Source organism: Dama dama, chromosome 4, assembly GCF_033118175.1.
Source record: "Dama dama isolate Ldn47 chromosome 4, ASM3311817v1, whole genome shotgun sequence".
In the NCBI taxonomy this organism is placed as follows: Eukaryota; Metazoa; Chordata; class Mammalia; order Artiodactyla; family Cervidae; genus Dama; species Dama dama.
In genome coordinates this window covers 22,627,629-22,647,986 of record NC_083684.1, presented here as the reverse complement: position 1 = coordinate 22,647,986, position 20,358 = coordinate 22,627,629, and the positions used below count along the sequence as shown (strand labels likewise).

General features: G+C 43.0%; 1 protein-coding gene across 1 annotated transcript in view; it reads left to right on the top strand.

Annotated features, from left to right (window-relative positions):
• The window catches only part of ABCC11 (ATP binding cassette subfamily C member 11), a 69,028-nt gene that overhangs the window by 7,747 nt on the left and 40,923 nt on the right, over positions 1-20,358 (top strand). The window contains exons 4-10 of the mRNA XM_061134420.1: positions 1,193-1,340; positions 3,959-4,192; positions 10,672-10,845; positions 11,843-11,990; positions 12,142-12,290; positions 15,637-15,744; positions 18,879-19,139. Of these exons, the coding sequence (XP_060990403.1) occupies positions 1,193-1,340; positions 3,959-4,192; positions 10,672-10,845; positions 11,843-11,990; positions 12,142-12,290; positions 15,637-15,744; positions 18,879-19,139 (1,222 nt within the window). The remainder of the gene's footprint in view (positions 1-1,192; positions 1,341-3,958; positions 4,193-10,671; positions 10,846-11,842; positions 11,991-12,141; positions 12,291-15,636; positions 15,745-18,878; positions 19,140-20,358) is intronic.

Here is a 20,358-nt window from a genome sequence, read left to right as displayed (position 1 = left end):
TTCTTTTTTTAATATTTACTTATTTATTTTTATTTGGCTGTGCGGGGTCTTAGTTTGTGGCACGCAGCATCTTTAGTTGTGGCTTGTGGGATCTAGTTCCCTGACCAGGGATCGAACCCAGGCCCCCTGCATTGGGAACTTGGAACTTGGACCACCAGTAAGGCTCTGGGAAAGTTACTATTATTATTTTTTTTAAAGAAAATTCAAGCTGCTAACTATAAATGGAATGATAGAATTAGAAAAATCACCATTTTGCCAGTCCTGTCAGTAGTGGATATAGGCAATGATCATCAGCAATAGGGAACTTAGCAATGGATGAGTCAGGCTAACACACCTTCTTAACGCAGTGATCCAGTTTAACATATCCAAAAGTGGGACAGCACACTTTGTACATCTTCTGATGTGATGAAAAGAACATATACTACATCATCTATTAAGTATTTTTGCCAGCTGACTTTAATTCTGAATTTTATTATGCCTCTAGATCTAGCTAACAGCTTGATAGGAAGTACATGACATAGAAACTTATACTAGCCCCACAGGGGTGCAATCAGTCAAATCCAGAATGTGGAAAACTCAACAGGATAAATCATTCAGATTTTTTAGAAAGTAAATGGCAAAAAATGCAGAGGAAGGGAAATTGTCACAGATAAAATGAGATGCAAGAGCCCTGTCAGATTTGTCTTTTAACTGCAATGAATGGGACATGTTTGGATCTTGATTTAGGCAAACTAACTGTGAGAACATATTCTTGAAATAATTAGAGAAAGTTGAATTAAATGCCATTCTTACTATGCTATTAATATATGGCTATTATTAATAATGAATAGTCATTAATTCATAACCATTTTTATGTTACGATGTGGCTTTTTAGGGCTTTATCTGGAAGAGATGCATACTAAAGCATTTATAGATGAAACAATATCTTTGGGATTTGCTTGAAATATTCTTGCAAAAAGAAAAATAATGGAAGGGGAGAAGAGATTAAACAAAAATGTCATAGGTTGATAATTCTTGGAGCTGGGACATGCCTATCTGTGGCATGCATGCAGTATAAATGCCCTGTACTGTTCTCTCTCCTTGTGTTATCTTTGACAATTTCTGTAACCAAGTTCCTAGACCAGCAAGAACTGGGAGTGTTGGGTGACACAATCAAAGAGATTTCATTTGCCTCCATTTTCTTCTTTTCAAGGCTTCATCTTCTTTGGGAAGAAGAAGTCTCAAGGCATGGAATTGACAAAGCTTCAGTGTTTCGAGTGATGCTAAGATTCCAAAGAACAAGGCTTATTTTTGATATAATTTTGAGCTGCTGCTTCTCTGCTGCAAGTGTTCTGGGGCCCGTAAGTAGCAGACTTGACGATGTGTCCGGACTTCAGGCCTTGGTGATTAGCATGTTTAGATCCATCCCAAGAACTGGAGATGTCTTGAGACTTCCCTGGTGGGTCAGTGGTTAGGACTCTGCACGTCCAATTGCGGGAAGGTGGGTGTGCAGGTTCGATCCCTGGTTGGAGAACTAAGATCCTATATGCCATTCAGGGTGGCCAAAGAAAATAACAATAATTTTTTAAAACCCCAAAACATAAACAAACAAACAAAAAATTTGAGGATGTCAGTCTCTCAACTGCTGCTCAGAAAATGAAGGCTTTCTGGGGTCAGTGGAGCTAGTAGTAGTTGGAAGTGCGAATTCTGCAGCCAGTGCTTAGGTTCTAACCTTGGTTCTGCCACTTAATTTCTGGGTGACTTTGGGCAGTTGGTTTATCCCTTCTGTGCCTTGGTTCCCTCATGGAACCCCGTGATGTTCTCAACCATAGTCCTCATGGAAACTCTCATGTTTGAAATGGAGAGCCCAACATTATCTGCCTCACAGGGTGACATTAAATAAGTTCAGTATAGAAAACATTTAGAACTCAGTCTGGCTCAGGACGTAGGAGCTGCTTTGAGAAATGGCGGAACAGCTCGGGGCATGCAGGAGACTCCACGTACCATGGTTAGGATGAATGGGCTCGCTATTTCCTACCAGTTCCTCAACTGCAGACCGTGAACCTGGCTGTCCCAGCTGGGGTCACGTGCTCACTTTGGTTGGTCAGCAGTGGAACACTTTGATTGACGATCCAGCCTAGACTGTGTGCATTGGAGCAGGCGACTGTCTCCCCAGAAGAAAATAGAGGTGTTGTTACCAGCTCGGGGGAGAGGGGTTGCAGGTCAGGAGGAAGCAACAGCTGCTGACACCACAGAGATAAGTGACTTGGGTGACAGCATGTTCTCCATTTGTCCCTTCAGATCCACTCTCCATCCTGGTCCGCCCCACCCTATGCTATGCCCCTAGTGTGTGACCTCTATGGATCGCATCGGTGGGGTACCTCTGACTCTGGCTTCTGGTTGAGTTTGACCAGTGGGAGACCCCATCTGGAGGCTGGAGGGAAGGAGAAGATGAGGGCAAGATATATATCACTCTGACTTCCTCATTCCCTGTCACTGAAGGTTGGTGACCAAATCCTAAAATGATGGGCCCTTTTTGTATGACTTTCTCTTTCTAGGCCTCAGGAAACTCATCCTCCCCTCCCCATTTAGTTCCTTGTGATTGCTAGCTCCAAGGTGCTTCTCCATCCCTATTAAATCTCCTCAATTCTGCCCACACCTTTATACTCCGTGTGTATGTGTGTGTCCTCTATTTCCCACCGGGACTGAGGCTGAAATGTGGTCTCTGTACTCTGGTGCCAAATCAAATCTCAGAGACAGAGTTTTGGTGAAGGGCTTCCCAGGTGAAACTAGTGATAAAAAAAAAAAAATTCCCCTGCCAATGCAGGAGATGCAAGAGACATGGGTTCAGTCCCTGAGTTGGGAAGAGCCCCTGGAGTAGGAAATAGCAACCCAGTCCAATATGCTTGCCTGGAAAATTCTATGGACAGAGGAACCTGGTGGGCTACAGCCCATGAGGTCACAGAGTTGGATACGACTGAGTGGCTAAGCACCTACACACTCACACAGAAAAGAATGGCTTTATTGCTTTGCGAGACAAATGGGGACACAATGGACTAATGACCTCAAAACTGTGTGTCCCAATTTAGGGGGATTTGGTGAGGAGTTTTATAGCAATCCTCATGGCTCAGATGGTAAAGAATTTGCCTGCACTGATGGAGACCCGGGTTCGATCCCTGGGTTGGGTAGATCTCCTGGAGTAGAAAATGGCAACCCACTCCAGTATTCTTGCCTGGAGAATTCCATGGACAGAAGAGCTTGGTGGGCTACAATTCATGGGGTCACAAAGAGTCAGACATGACTTAGTGACTAAGATTTTCACTTTATAGCAATGGTTCAAGGGTGAGGTTTGCTGATGAGATCAGGATGTGCGTAGGGCCTGCACTCCTTTAATCTGGCCTCAGGAGGTTTTCTGATGAGCTTCTGTGGTTCTTGAGGTTATCAAACTGTGACCTTCTCTCTGGAGTAGAGTATTTCATCAAGTAGTTAGCAGCTTCCATTTGTTGGATGTTTTAATTCTGTAGAAGAGCTCAAAGATATTGTTATGTGTATCCCTTGAGGAGGAATGAGGATCCTGCCCCAAGACTGTTTCTTGGATGCTCCTTCCTTGTCTTTGTATCCCCTCTCTTCCCCTAGGAATGCAGGGAAGGTTATGGAGGCTGGAGTCTATTCCCTACAAACAAGAAATAGGGGGCACGGAATAGGCTTCCGCATCTAGAAACACCAGAGCGTCCTGCTTGGTTTCAGGACCAGTATGAGGTGGTGGAGCTGGGCTTCAGATCTGGGTCAGTTGAACTCCTAAGTGTCCTCCAACTGGACTGTGACCTTCTGAGTGCAGAATTGTGCCTGAGTCAGTTGTGATTGTCAAGTAAGCCCCCTCTCCTGACCTGAGGACCTTACAGCTGGTGCACTTTGGTTAGGTATTGCCTGAAAGCAGGACTGGGAAGTCAGAGTGATCCAAACTCCTGTTTCCTTTTAGATGTTGGTTATACCAAAGATCCTGGAATACACCGAAAACTCATTGAGGGACGTTGCCTATGGAGTTGGGCTTTGCCTGGCCCTTTTCTTCACTGAATGTCTGAAGTCTCTGGGCATGTGTTCATGCTGGGTCGTCAACCAGCGCACCGCCATCCGGTTCCGTGCGGCTGTCTTCTCCTTTGCCTTTGAGAAGCTGATGCAGTTTAAGTCTCTAACACACATCACCATGGGAGAGGTAAGTGACGAGGTTGCACATTGAGGGGGTTACTTTCCTCCTCCTCCTCCACACCTCCTTACCCTGGAGGCCAAGGGAGGGAGAAGAAGCCGGAGACCAGGAAGAAAGAGAAAGGAAATCATTTCCAGGGTGAGTGTTGATAACCATCAATAATTGCCTCTGGGATCATAAGAGCAGGTCAACAGTAAACAAGGAGATATTCCAGCTGTATTCAGAACCTTAGAGAGGACTTATCCATCCATTCAATGAATTATTACTGAGGTATGCTTTGCGCTAAGCCCTATTCTAGGCCCTAGGGGTATGTGCTAAGTCACTTCAGTCGTGTCTGACTCTTTGTGACCCCATGGACTGTAGCCCACCAGGCTCCTCTGTTCATGAGATCCTCCAGGCAAGATTACTGGAGTGGTTTGCCATTTCCTTCTCCACCTAAGGGTACAGTTCAGTACCCCTCAGTCTCTCAGTGGTGTCTGACTCTGTGACCCCATGGACTGAAGCATGCCAGGCCTCCTTGTCCATTACCAACTCCTGGAGCTTGCTCAAACTCATGTCCATTGAGTCGGGGATGCCATCCAACCATTTCATCCTCTGTTGTCCTCTTCTCCTTCTGCCTTCAACCTTTCCCACCATCAGGGTCTTTTCCAATGTTTTAGCTCTTTGCATCAGGTGGCCAGAGTATTGGAGTTTCAGCTTCAGCATCAGTCCTTCCAATGAATATTCAGCACTGATTTCCTTTAGGGTTGACTGTTTTGATCTCCTTGCAGTCCAAGAGACTCTCAAGAGTCTTATCCAACATCACAGTTCAAAAGCATCAATTCAGCACTCAGCTTTCTTTATCATCCAACTCTCACATCCATACATGACTACTGGAAAAACCATAACTTTGACTAAACAGACTTTTGTTGGCAAAGTAATGTCTCTGCTTTTTAATATGCTGTCTAAGTTGGTCATAGCTTTTCTTTCAAGGAGCAAGCGTCTTTTCATTTCATGACTGCAATCACCATTTGCAGTGATTTTGGAGCCCAAGAAAATAAGTCTCACACTGTTTCCATTGTTTCCCCATCTATTTGCCATGAAGTGATGGAACTGGATGCCATGATCTTTGTTTTTTGAAAGGAGTTTTAAGCCAACTTTTTCACTCTCCTCTTTCACTTTCATCAAAAGGCTCTTTAGTTCTTCACTTTCTGCCATAAGGGTGGTATCATCTGCATATCTTAGGTTATTGATATGTCTCCCAGCAATCTTGATTCCAGCTTGTGGTTCATTGAGCCTGGCATTTCACATGATGTAATCTGCATATAAGTTAAATAAGCAGGGTGACAATATACAGCCTTGATGTACTCCTTTCCCAATTTGGAACCAGTCTATTGTTCCATGTCCAGTTCTAATTGTTGTTTCTTAACCTGCATACAGATTTTTCAGGAGGCAGGTCAGGTGGTCTGGTATTCCCATCTCTTTAAGAATTTTCCACAGTTTGTTCTGATCCACATAGTCATAGGCTTTGGCGTAGTCAATAAGCAGAAGTAGATGTTTTTCTGGAACTCTCTTGCTTTCTCAATGATCCAATGGATGCTGGCAATTTGATCTCTTGAGCTACCAAATCCTCCCATATTTTTCTTCCCAAGTCGTCTGAGGGGATCAGTCTGACTCTTTGCAACCCCATGGACTATACAGTCCATGGAATTCTCCAGGCCAGAGTACTGGGGTGGGTAGCCTTTCCTTTCTCCAGGGGATCCTCCCAATCCAGGGATCAAACCCAGGTCTCCTGCACTGCAGGCAGATTCCTTACCAGCTGAGCCACAGAGGAAGTCCAGGAACACTGGAGTGGGTAGTCTATCCCTTCTCCAGCATATCTTCCTGACCCAGGCATCGAACTGGGGTCTCCTGCATTGCAGGCCGATTCTTTACCAACTGAGCTATGAAGGAAGCCCACCAAGGGGTACAGCAGTGGCCAAAAAGACAAAAATCTTGGGGCTTCCCTGGTGGTCCAGTGTTTAAGACTCCATGCTTCCATTGTAAGGGGATACGGGTTCCATTTCTGATCGGGGAACTAAGATCCTTCATGCAGCTAAAAATTAAAACAAAAAAAAAAAAACACGAATCCCCAGTAGAAGCACATCAGAAACCATATCCCCCGACCACCTGGGGAGGAAGGTATGGGAGGACTTGGTAGCTTAAGGAAAAACAAGCAGAGATAATCTCTCTGGTTGTTAATTTTCTTATCTGCAGAGGAGAAATACTTACAGCTGCCTGGTTATTGTTACTGATGGGTTATTTCCTAGCTGGAGCTCCCTACAGCATAACACAAACAATGGCAGAGACCGAAGAAAGATATATGAACAACTATGACCCAGAGTCATGGGGGGATATTGGAATTTTCTATGTTTAATTTCACTTTCTCTCTTTTTCTACTGCTTACCAATTGCCTTGATGAGCATGGATTACTTTTATATTGAAACGGATAATTTAATTTTTGGAAAAGACATCCCTGCTCTGGCTCTTTCCTCTCAAACAAACTCCTCTGTGATCTGGCCTCAGTTGCTCTCCTGCCTCATCTCTTCCTGTGTTCCTTTCTCTAGTCCTAGGTTGATGTCTACCTTCCTGGCCAGGCAGGGCTAAACCTCTAGCCCCAAATAGACCAGGCATGTCCACCTCCAGGAAGCTTTGCTCACATCACTCCGCCCCACCCTCCCACCCTTTCAAAATCTCATTTAATCTTCAAAGGCCTGGCTGAGATGGTCTGTCCTTCATGATAGTATCTCTAGACCCCATCCTTCTGACCCTACTCCCCACCAAACCCAAATCTGGTCTCTCCACTCAGATGAGCTCCCTTCAAAGACATGAACTATTTCAGATCCTCAACTCTATCCCTCAAAAAGCCCAACATCTGAATTACACAGGACAATCTCCAAAATACAGTCTGCTAAATGAACCATTGCCACCAAACAGATGCTTCATCTAACTCAAATACCAACAAGTGTAAGATATTTGTTGTTATCATTATTACTGTTCTTCACCATTTTACTCCTTCTCTGACCTTAGGCAACTTGTTCACCCTCTCTGGAGCTGTGGGATAGTAATAGGACCAACCTTGTAGAAGGGTTGTCTTACGGGATTAAATGAGTTAGTACATATAAAGCATGTAGAAGAGGGGCAGTGATTCATGTGTTCAGTTGTATCATTAATTTATTTTATGCCTTAATCATCAAAGCTACCCTGTCCTCCTGCATTTGACTGGAGTTAAAGGATCCACGGCAGCCCTTCTCCCTGTTCTCAGCAAAGTTATCACAGTAACTGTTAATGTCCTCTAAACCAGATGTTATCCCAAAGGTGTCACTAAGTTAGCTCAGTCGGTCCTCGGATGACCTCTTACATGATAGCTTCTGTTATTGTTCCCATTGTCATGGAGGTGGAAACTGAGGCCATGAAAGGGTATGAAACTTGGACAAGGTCACACAATCAGTAAGGAGCAGAGCCTGGCTGCAGATTCCAGGCTCTGAACTCAAGCCGTCACCTGCCTTGCTAAGGAGATCTTCTGCATTCAGGCCAATGCTGCTTCCTTTTCTGTTTGTCTGTTTTAAGCCCCACTATACGTGAAGTCCAACTTTCCCAGCATCGTCACAGAAGCAGAAAATAAGATGACCCATTTGGAACTGAAGATGGAAGCAGTTACTCATATGAGGATTTCTAGACAGTTGCTTCCATAAATTTTCTACTAAAATTAATTTTAAGAACACCTGGGTTGTGTCCATGTCCTGGCTATCATAAAAGGTGCTGCTGTGAACACCGGGGTTACATGTGTCTTCTTCTCAGGACATATGCCCAGTAGTGGGGTTGCTGGGTCATATAGTAGATTTAGTCCTAGTTTTTAAAGGAATCTCCAAACTGTTCTCCATAATGGCCATATCAGTTTACATTTCTGGCAGAAACTAACACAACACTGTAAAAACTTTAATTAAAAAAGCAATAGAAAAAAAAAGTTTAAAAAAGTACACCTGAATACTTTCTCCTCAGGAAAGAAATAGAAAAAATAGTATAGATGACCCCCTACACCTGGTCACTCCTCTTATGCCTGAACTAACATCACCTTCCAACTTTTAAAAGTATATTTAGGTACACATGTGAATTACCCATAGAAAACATAATATATTTTGTGTGCATGTTTTTGCATAAATAATACTGCATTTTACATAGTTCTGCAACTTGGTTTTACCAATAGAAAATGTAAGATATATATTTTTAGGTGAGATTTTTTACATCAGTGGTACTACATCACTTACATCATTTTGCAGTTTTTTCTTCTCTCCTCGCCATGTCTTAAATTTCCACATTGGCACGTTTAGATCTTCCTCATTACTTTTCAGTGATGCTTACTCATAATTAAAGCACTTTCTCTTTTTCTTTATTTTTTACTGTGATATAATTGATGTAGAACTTTGTATTCATACAAAATATACAGCATAATCGGCCTTCCCAGGTGGCGTTAGTGGTAAAGAACCCGACTGCCAATGTAGGAGACATGAGAGAAATGGGTTTGATCCCTGGGTCAGAAAGATCCCCTGGAAGAGGGCATGGCAACCCACTCCAGTATTCTTGCCTGGAGAACCCCATGAACAGAGGAGCCTAGTGGGCTACAGTCCATAGGGTCACAAAGAGTCTGACATGACTAAAGTGATTTAGCATGCATGCACGCATACCACATAATAATTTGATGTATGCATATATTGCAAAGTGATCACCGCAATAAGTTTAGTTAACAACCAGCACCACACACAGTTACAGACTTTTCTTGTGATGAGGATTTTTAAGATCTATTTTCTTAGCAACTTCCAGGTCTACAATACAGTTTTGTTAACTATAGTCACCATGCTGTACCTTACATTCCCAGGACTTATTTATCTTATAACTGGAAGCTTTTACCTTTTGATCACTTTTGTCCATTTCTATCACTGCCTTATAGCCTTCTCAATGTGTGAAAATATTTCATATGTGCTACCTCATTCAGTTATCATGTCAACACTATAAAGTAGGTTGTTATATTATTCCCATTTTACTGATGAGGCAACAGAGGCACAGAGTGACTGAGTCACACACCTGTGGGCCCATAAATGACAAGCCTGAGACATCAACACTGACAGTGTGCTCCAAGATCCAATATTAACTAATACTTCCTAAGTGAGTGCTTTAACCTTCCCCCCCAGTGGACATTTAGGATGTTTCTGGGTTTGTTACTATAGGCAGTGCTATAATCAACATCCTTATATGTGTGCTTCCTCCAGCACATTAGAGTGTTTCTCAACAGAGAAATGAAAGTGACAGTCATGGGGTTTGTATAATTATTAGTCTTTAAAAGATACTGTTAACTTGTCCTCCAAACGGGCTGTACAAAGTCATGCTCACCCAACACTAAAAAATTTTAAAGGCTCAGCCTGGGGCACATTCTGGGCATTGGATGGAGATTGGGTTAAAATGAAAAGAAAATCACTTCTTAGGGGTTCAGGTTGGTCATTCCAAAAGACATTAACGGATTGATTCCTTAAATATTTTGTGACTTGGAATGTCAGCTTTTTTACAATTCACTAGGTAGTATATGTTGGGGAGGGAGGGAGTGGGCAGAAGAGTCTATAGCAAGAAAGGGAAAGGAGAAGGAGAAAAAGACTCAACTCCTGCCAAAAAATGCAGGCATTATTATTAGAATGAATGGAATAGAACAGAATAAAATACTAGAAGCAACTCTGTGGAATCTGGCTATTAGTAGTAGTAGCAATTCAATTCAGTTCAGTTCAGTTCAGTCGCTCAGTCGTGTCCAACTCTTTGTGACCCCACGAATCGCAGCACGCCAGGCCTCCCTGTCCATCACCAGCTCCTGGAGTTTACCCAAACTCATGTCCATCGAGTCGGTCCATCAAGTCCATCTAGCCATCTCATCCTCGGTCATCCCCTTCTCCTCCTGCCCCCAACCCCTCCCAGCATCAGGATCTTTTCCAGTGAGTCAACTCTTCACATGAGGTGGCCAAAGTACTGGAGTTTCAGCTTCAGCATCAGTCCTTCCAATGAACACCCAGGACTGATCTCCTTTAGGATGGACTGGTTGGATCTCCTTGCAGTCCAGTAGTAGCAATAGTAGTAGCTAATTAGTAGCAGTAGCAATAGTACAAAAATGTAACTTTCGTTGGACGCAGTTCATGTGTGCAGGTATTTCTCTCATTGACAGTCTTAGAATAACCACCTAGAGTAGGTGTAATCATTGCAGCTTTACAGGTGGAGAAGCTGAGGCTCAGAGTGGCAAAGAACTTGTTCAGGGTCACACAGCTAGTGACATGAGACTTGTGAACCTGGTGGGTCTCTCCACTCTACCACCATGCCTCTCAAGCTTGCCTGCCCATAGAAGGCATGGCAAAGCCACCTGTCACTTGCACCTGCAGCCTCTTCCGGGAACTTGGAGAGGTGACACCTGTGTCCACGGGCTTATTGTCTTACAGGCCATTAGCTTCTTCACCAGCGACATAAACTACCTGTACGAGGGAGTGTACTATGGGCCCCTGGCCGTGCTCACCTGCTTACTGCTGATAAGCTGCACCATCACCTCTTGCCTCATTCTCGGACCCACAGCGCTCATTGCCACACTGTGCTATCTTCTGATTTTGCCGCTGCAGGTAATGTCTTTCTTTGCCACCCATTTGATGTTGGACATTCCCCAGAACTCCTAGGGCTCTGGAATTGGGGGTGCCTCTGAGTGGGAAGGCTGACCCTTGTTGACTGCTCATTCTATTGCAAGGGAGATTCAATGTGAATTCCTACCTCAAATGGTTCTCTGGCCACCATGTTGGGGCCTCATAAATATTAATAAGAGGTGAATCTGATGGGTGAGGTCCACCTCATGGGTTTCTGTGAGTGATTATCTGCTTCACGGACTTTCCTCAGTAGCTATCCTCTGTGTAAGATTTTGGTTCCTTCTCTTTTACCCAGAATGTGCTGGTATAATAGAGCTGACAGCATAGAACATTGGCAGAGTTTAATGGAGGAAGGGAAGCAAATTTGCTGCCAAAAATGCAGCTGAAAAAAAAAATGGGCAAAACAGGAAGTGACTCTTGAATTTGTGTGCTCTGAATTATTGAAATGGAGTGTTTTTTTTTTTGTCAGTTCAGGTACTCTAATCAAAAAGTGATTGTAGTCCTTCTGCATTGCACAGGGAACCATATTCAGTATCCCGTGACAAACCATAATGGAAAATTATTTATATATATATGTATGTATAGCTGAGTCATTTTGCTGTACTGAGAAATTAATACAGCACTATAAGTCAACTATACTTGAATAAAACCTTTTTAAAAAGGTGATGTAATTGGTAGAAGGTTTTTGGGTTCCCAGAGGCAGAGGAGTCATGTTTCTGTTTAGTTAGCCAAACCCTAAGCCAAGAGAACCCAGGAGAGAAAGCCCCCCAGGATGTGTGGGGCAGGTGTCTTGAGGCATGATGGCCCAGAGAGGCTTCCAAACCTTCTGCGGGGACCAGGAACCGAGAGTGCAGGATCAGACCCAGGGATTCCGTCCACATGCAGAGCTGACTTTGGAAGTGCTCTTGGTTGCCACACTAATGCCAGACTGCACTTTCCTGCCCCTATAAAAGATGCTCTTGCTGCATCCTCACTGCAGATATTCCTGACCAGAAAGCTTGTGGAGTCCCAGAATCATACCTCAGAGGTCAGTGACCAGCGCATCCGTGTGACCAGTGAAGTTCTCACCAGCATTAAGTTGATTAAAATGTACTCCTGGGAGAAGCCATTTACAAAAGTCATTAGAGGTACAGGATACCTGGCTTTCTGCTCTGAGCCTGGGGTGTCATTGTGGACTGAACATTTCACTTTCTGGGGATTCTTTCATGTTCTGGGGCTTGATCTATGCTCCTGGGAGAATGCTCTTGTGATTCATTTCAGACTTTTTGAATTTTCCAGGTCTCAGAAACAAGGAAACAAAGCTCTTGGAGAAGTGTGGGTTTATCCAGAGCCTGAGCACAGCCATCTTGTTCCTAGCCCCCTCCTTATCTGTAGTATTGCTGTTCCTCACCCACACAGGCTTACGATTGAAACTCATCACTTCAGTAGTAAGTGCTGGGGTACTTTGTTTGCTCCCTCATATTGATAGGGAGTTTTCTCATGTGTCCTTTTCCAGTCCATGCCCCTTGAAAGATCTAGAGGTTTTGTGAATGAATAATACAAATGAATCTTGATTTTCCAGACTGTTAGGGTCTTGAGCATTCTTCCATCTCAGTCCATTCGTGGAGCTGATATCCCCTGCATAGCAGCTGTGGGGGCAGGGGTGGGGTGGGGAATGGCCATCATCTGGGGGTACAGTGGAGGTGAAATGTGTAGTTAAAACCTAGACAATGCTGAGGTTGAAAATCCTGAAGCGGGGAGCTCCTCTGATCTCAAGATAGAGCCCTGAAAATGCATTTTAAATGCAGAGGTCTGGCTTCTTCTGTCTTTTGTTTTGTGGTCTGACGCTGGTCTTGGGGAGCAGCAGCTGCCTTTCAAGGTTAGGAATTTGATTATTTGAGAATAAGACAGAGGGCTGCTTTAGAGGCTTCCCAGGTGCTCAGTGGTAAAGAATCCACAGGTTTGATCCCTGGGTTGGGAGGATCCCCTGGAGAAGGAAATGGCAACCCACTCCAGTATCCTTGCCTGGAGAGTCCCATGGACACAGGAGCCTGGCAGGCTACAGTCCATGGGGTCGCAAAGAGTTGGACATGACTTAGTGATTAAACAACAACAAAGCAGCTCTTAGAGAGGTTAGAATCCAACCAGAAAGCCCAGGAGATTGCACCTGACATAAGAGAGGTAGCATTTGACAGTCTGCGCCAAGGGCTTGTTGGTGCTCCAGACGGCAGTCACCCCTGCTAGCCCGGCACACACCAAGGAACACCCCAGCGAGTCACTGGATGGCAGGAAGACTGTGTAAGGAGAATGCTCAGTGGAACTTTAAGGTCACACTGCACTTACACCACCCCAGGTTAGACTAAAGGTTAGACTAAAGCTCTGTTGGAGTGGAGGTTAATCTGGACCAAGAAGAGGTAGAGACGGGGCATGAGTTACATGAATTGGAATGTTCCCAAGGTACCTCCAGGAGGTCATTCTCTGGGATCCTGAGAACCAAGGGTGGTTTGCTACAGTCAGGAAAAGTCTACTGACAGGGTGAGGTGAGGCATGGATTAAGATTGATGCTTAGGGAGTTGGTTTTTTTTCCTAAATTTTTATTGGATTGTAGCTCATTTACAATGTTGTGTTAGCAAAGTGAAACAGATATATCAATTCTTTTTCAGATTTTTTCCCTATATAGCTCATTACAGAATATTGAATAGAGTTCCCTGTGCTATATAGTTGGTCCTTGTTAGTTATCTATTTTATATATAGTAGTGTGTACTTGTTAATCCCGATTTCCTAATTTATCTCTTCCCCCCACGTTTCCCCTTTGAAAACCGTAAGTTTAATTTTGAGATCAGTGAGTCTGTTTCTGTTTTGTGAATAAGTACATCTGTATCATTTTCACTTAGATTCTACTTATAAATGATGTCATATGCTGTTTGTCTTCCTCTGTCTGACTTACTTCACTTAGTATGATAATCTCTAGATTCATCCATGTTGCTGCTAATGGCCTTATTTCATTCTGTTTTATGACTGAATCATATTCCATTGAATGTATGTACCACATCTTCTTTATTCCTCTGTCATTGGACATTTGGGTTCCTTCCATGTCTTGGCTATTGTGAATAGTGCTTCCATGAACATTGTGGTCTACATATCTTTTCAAATTATGGTTTTCTCTGAATATACGCCCAAGAGTAGGATTGCTGGGTAATATGGTAGTTATATATATATATATATATATATGTGTGTGTGTGTGTGTGTGTGTGTGTGTGTATTTAAGGGACCTCCATATTGTTCTCCATAATGGTTGTACCAATTTGCATTCCCACCAACAGTGTAGGAGGATTCCCTTTTCTCTACATCCTCTCAGCATTATTATTTATAGATTTTGATTTATTTATTTTTAATTGAAGGATAATTGCTTTACAGTATTACATTTGTTTCTACCAAACATCAGCATGAATCAGCCATAGGTTTATCCATGTCCCTTCTCACTTGAACACCCCTCCAACATCCCTCCCTATCCCTCCCCTCTAGGTTGTTACAGAGTCCCAGTTTGAGTTCCCCGAGTCATACAACCAATTTTCATTGGCTGTCTATTTTGCATTTGGGAATGTATGTTTCCATGTTACTCTCTCCATACCTCCCACCCTCTCCTTCTTCCCTCTCCATCTGTCTATAAGTCTGTTCTCATCGTATCTCTGCTGTTGCTCTGCAAATAGGTTCATCAGTACCATCTTTCTAGATTCCATATATATGCATTAGTATACCATAACTGTTTTTCTCTTTCTGACTCACTTCACTCTGTATACTAGGTTCTAGGTTCATTCAACTCATTAGGACTGACTCTCAAACGTGTTTTTTTTTTTTATGGCTAAGTAACATTCCATTGTAAATATGGACCACAGCTTCTTTATCCATTCATCTGTTCATGGACATCTAGGTTGCTTCCATGTCCTAGCTATAATAAATAGAGCTGCAATGAACATTGGGTTACATATGTCTTTTTCAATTTTGGTTTCCTCAGGGTATGTGCCTAGTAGTAGGATTGCTGGGTCATGTGGTAGTTTTATTCTTAGTTTTTTTTTTTTTAAGGCATCTCCATGCTTTTCTCCATGGTGGCTGTATAAATTGTGTTTCCAACCAACACTGCAAGAGGGTTCCCTCTTCTCCACACCCTCTCCAGCATTTATTGTTTGTAGATTTTTTTATTATGGCCATTGTGACCAGTGTGAGGTGATACCTCATTGTAGTTTTGATGTGCATTTCTCTAATAATTAATGGTGTTGAACATCTTTTCTTTTCTTTTTTTTTTTGGTCATCTATCTGTGTTCTTTGGAGAAATCTCTGTTTAGATCTTCTGCCTATTTTTTGATTTTTTTTCTTTTATTGAGCTGCATGAGCTGTTTGTATATTTTGGAGATTAATCCCTTTTAACAACAGTAATAGTTCAAAGCTATGTCACTGGTAGCTGTCCGGGTAATTTTTCAGTGCTTCCCAACTATTCCTGTACCACCGTTAGGGTTTGGGGCATTTTGCCAATTGGGAAACTGTGGTGGGAGTGACTTGTCTGAGTTAAGGAATTATCCAGTAGCTAAGCTATAAATGCAGCCAGGCCTTCACTCAGTGACTTTAAGATGAATGCTCTTTCCCACTTTTCCTCATCTTCCCGAAATACCACATGAAGGACCTGCTTGCTGGAAGCTGCAGGTCTGGCTTTGCAGCTTGAGGCTCCGGGATGGGGTCTTGGGATGGGGGAGCAGGACAGGGTTGAGACACTCACCACCTCCTCTCTGCCTCATCCAGGCCTTCACCACTGTGGCCACCTTGAGTCCCATGAGGCTGTCAGTGTTCTTAGCACCCTTTGCCGTCAAAGGCCTCACAAACGCCAGGTCTGCCGCGGACAGGTTCAAGGTGAGTGATCAGAGGTCTGACCATACAACCCGTTACTCCATGTTCTCATTTGCCTTCAGCCCCATGACGTTCCTCCTGAGTGTGACCCCAGGCCAGGCAGAGTCCAGCCTAGATGGAGAGGGACCATCTAACTCAGTGACCTCCTGTTCCCTGGGCTGGTGTGGGGCTGGGAAGACAGATGAGTCAGGCTAGTTTCTCAGGCCCCAGGGACATTCTAGGACATAGATCCAAACCACATCTCAGACAGGTGACCTGCAGACCCTGCTCAGGTGTGGGTAGAGTTACCACGATGGTTTTGGTTTTTTAAAAATTGTATCTTTTGCTGGCATTTAAAAAACCAGAAATTGTGTATTAAAAACTCAGATTTCTTGAATTTTCTTGAATAATCAGAAGATCTGGCAATAGCGGACCCACATTATTCTGTGGCCACGGCAGCTCTAGCTGAGGTGATAGCTGCCCCTCATTTAGCCAGGGAATTCAGGTGGAGTTTGCAGCCTCCACCATGCCATAGCACACCTCCAGGCCTGGGCCTTACTTTCCATCCATCATCTCGGCAATGGTTTACTTCACTTCTTTACATTTCTGGTCGTGTCCCTGTAGGCATAGAAGAAAAACTCTAAACCAATTTCTAAAAGCATTTATAGTCCTCTCTCTTAAATGTATGCAGTCCCCAATCTATATCATCCATTCACTCATACATTTATTAAAAAAAAAAATTGCCAAGAAGTTTCCTGGCAGTCCAGTGGTTAAGACTCTACACTTTCACTACTGTTGCTCTGAGTCAATCCCTGGCAGGGAACTTAGATCCTACAAGTCACACAACATGGCTTAAAGGAAAAAAGAAAAAAAAAATTAATGAACACTAGGCAAGGAGAACACCGCAGTGAGGACGACCAGTATGGTTCCTGCTCTCAGAGGGTTATAATTGTTACCGAGTCCAGGCTCACTCCACTCACCATACGACAGGTCAGTTAATCAAGCGACGAGGTGTTGAGGCAAGGGATACAACTTTACTTGGAAAGTTGGGAGACTGAGAAGATGTCAGAATAATGTCTCAAAATAACCATCCTATTGGGGTCCGGATGCCAGGTTCTTTTATAGAACAGAGATAGGGGGAGGTGAGGAAGTAAAAAGGACCATTGGTTTTACAAATATCTCCTGGCATGGCTAGCCTTGCGGAGAAGATGTGTTAATTTTTTCCTTCCTGTAGCCATCCACAAGTGGATGGGGTCCTGAACAAAGGCATTCTGGTTTAACATTCAAGCAGAAGGGCAGGGTTCCCTGAGGCAGGCCCTTATGTACAAGCAGTATCCTTTTAGTGGAAAAAAGCAATGTGAAGTGAAAGGTTACAGTAAAAAAAGCAGATCCAATATGGAGTCAGGTCTCTTCTGTAATGTAATCTGGTATTGGAAACAGGTTCTGTTTTCTTTTCTGGTTATTTAAAAAAAAAAAGAGTGAAAAGTCACTGAATGGCATCACTAAGGTTACATATTGAGAATTTGCTTGGGAGTCACCCCTGAACCCAGTTTGTTGGTGTCGATTTATGTCCAGATGCATGCTTGTTACACTGATACATTAAGGCAGTGTACTCCTTTTTTGTTTTTTTAAGCAAGGGAATGAAAACCACAAATCTGGGGATAGTGGTTGCCCAAGGGGAGGGCTTGGAAAGAGGGGGTTGCTTTGTCCCACCAAGAGGAGGATGAGATGGGGAAGGACCCCACTGATCGGTAAAAGTCATGGCTCCTGGGTCCGCTGGTGGGCTCACAGATATTCAGTATGTTATTAAAAAATTGCTAAACAAGTAAATGCCCAACTAGCTAAATGAAATAAAGTGGGCCATGCAGCTCCTGCTGATGACTATATGCCTTGACCCTAATATTATAGTTAATTCATTTCAATGTACCTGGGGTTCAATTTTAAAAAATAAACAAACTACCTCTCTTTTTCTAAATTTTATTTTATGTTAGAGTACAGTTGATTTACAATGTTGTATTGGTTTCATGGATACAGCAAAGTGATATATATATATATACACACACGCACATTCTTTTTCAAATTATTTTCCTGTATAGGTTATTACAGAATGTTGAGTAGAGTTCCCTGTGCTATACAATAAGTCCTTGTTGATTATCTATTTTAAATAGAGTAGTATGTATGTGTTAATTCCAAACTCCTAATTTATCCCTCCCTCTACCTTTCTCCTTTGGTGAGGATACATTTGTTTTCCAAGTCTGTGAGTCTGTTTCTGTTTTGTAAATAAAATTCATTTGTATCTTTTTTTTTTTTTTAGATTCTGAATTTATTTCACTTAGTATGATAATCTCTAGGTCCATCCATATTGCTACATGTGGCATTATTTCTTTTATTCTTCTGAAAATAGCTTTTTCTTGTGTTTTTGTGAAATGCTATATACTCATTGCAAAGGTTCAGACAAGGCAAAAAGATACAGAGAATAAAGACTGCTCAGCATTTACTACTGAGAGATAAAATCAATTGTCCAAAACGTCCGCAAGTGTCTTTCTAGATCTCTTTCTGAGTATGTCCCGGTGGAGAAATGCAAATGTAATTTGATCAGTGAGATCATACTTCCCACCCACCTTTTTTTGGTGCTAGAATTCTTGCAGTTCAACTCTTATTTCTTGCAGACAGTAAGATGGAGGTGTGGAGAAAAGTGACCTGCCAATACATTTTGAAATATATGACCCAAACAGCATTTTGCACAGAGTCGTGCCTGGACACACCTTTTTACTTTTAATACTTAGAAATGAAAGTTAATGAGAAAAACCACATATCAGTATTATGTTTCAACAGCTCTTACCACTTACGACAAGGCTGATGTAGGTTATGCCACTAGTTAATGTAAATTAAAATGGAAAAGAACTCATTGTACAGGAAGGATACAGATGTGAAAGAACGGTTCAGTAGTCTGAGACTTGGAAAACCCTGATGTGGAATTTTCACCAGCAAAAACTAGCCTCTTCTAATTGATGGTGGTTCTTCAGACTTCTCGGTTTATTAAAAGTTCGTAAATCAGACCAGTTGGCAAGCCAGTAAAACGGGTACGTGTTCCTACTGGGCTAAAGAACTAAATCCCTCCCCGCTTCCTTTCCTTGTTTTTTTTTTTTCCGGTACAGAAATTTTTCCTCCAAGAGAGCCCTGTCATATATGTTAAGGCATTGGAAGACCCCAGCAAACCAGTGGTTTTAGAGGAGGCCACATTGTCATGGAGAAAGACTTGCCCTGGGATCGTCAATGGAGCCTTGGAGCTGGAGAAGAACAGATACACTCCCGAGGGGATGACCAGAGCTCAGCCACCTCTAGGTGGCCTTGAGCCAGAGAACCAAGGGGACACCCGGGGCCCAGAGTTGCATAAGATAAACCTGGTGTTGTCAAAGGTAGCCTCCTCTGGTCCACGCAGGCGGGCTGGTGGCCAGACTCTCAGGGCCCAAGACTGGGAGACTGGCTTCACGCACCGCCATTCCCTTGGCTAAAAACTGCACTCTCCAAGATCTCCCTTTAAAATAGAACATTTCCATAGAAAGACAAAGAGATGAGAGAAAATTTCCATGGAGGACAAATAGGAAGTCTTTCACACTTAAGTGTAGATCAGATGATCATCTAAACTGTTTTGTAATAGCATGACCTAGAATAGCAAGCTGTATGTTCACTGGTCTTTGGGGGGACCGAGGATAAAGGAAGAAGACTAAACTAACGTTTATTAAATTCCTAGTGTGTGCCAAGCACTGTGCTGTATCTTTCAATTTGATTATTCTGTGAACTGACATCACTTGGCTGCTTCTCTGACTAATATTTGCAACAGTTGCTCTGTCCAAATCTCTTCTCTATTATCTATTTATATCTGTTAAAGTATAACAGATATTAATATCTAATAATCATAGATATGGAATATAGACATTGATCTATATCTATTGATAGATATATCTAAAATAGATACAAATATCTAATAGTAACCAATATTGACATCTAGTAATAATAAACATTAATATCTAATATTAGTGTTATATTTTCCCCCTTGGTGGTCACCTGCAGTCCCATGACTCTAGGTTCCACCTCTATGGTGTTATTATCTCTAGCCTTGAAGTTTCCTCTGAGATCCAGACTTAACTCTCTGTTTATTACCTCCTGTTCAATGCCTAGCAGATATTTCAAACAAACAAGACCAAAAAAGAACTTGGTTTTCACCCACTCTGACCCATTTTCCAGGTCTTCTTCATCTCTGGAGGTGGCATCACCATCTTTCCAGTGGTTAAGGTCCTAGAAATCAAACTTGATTCCTTTCCTTTCCTCCCACCCATCCAGTCTCCATCAGCGAGGCCTGGAAGCTCTCCATCAGCATCTCTCCTGGACCAGACTCATCTCACCACAGCCGCCCCACCCCCCCACGGCCCGTGCCCCAGCCACCAGTATGCCATGCCCAGCTCCTCTCAGAGCCTCCTCAGTCGCCTCTCTGCTTCCCCTTTTGCCCTCTTACAGTCCATCCCACATGGTGGACAGAGGGAGCCTTCTAAAACAAACCAATTCAAGCCACTCTTCCAGTTAAGTCCTTCAGTGACTTTCCACTGCACTTAGGAGGGAGTCCAGGTTTCTCTGAGC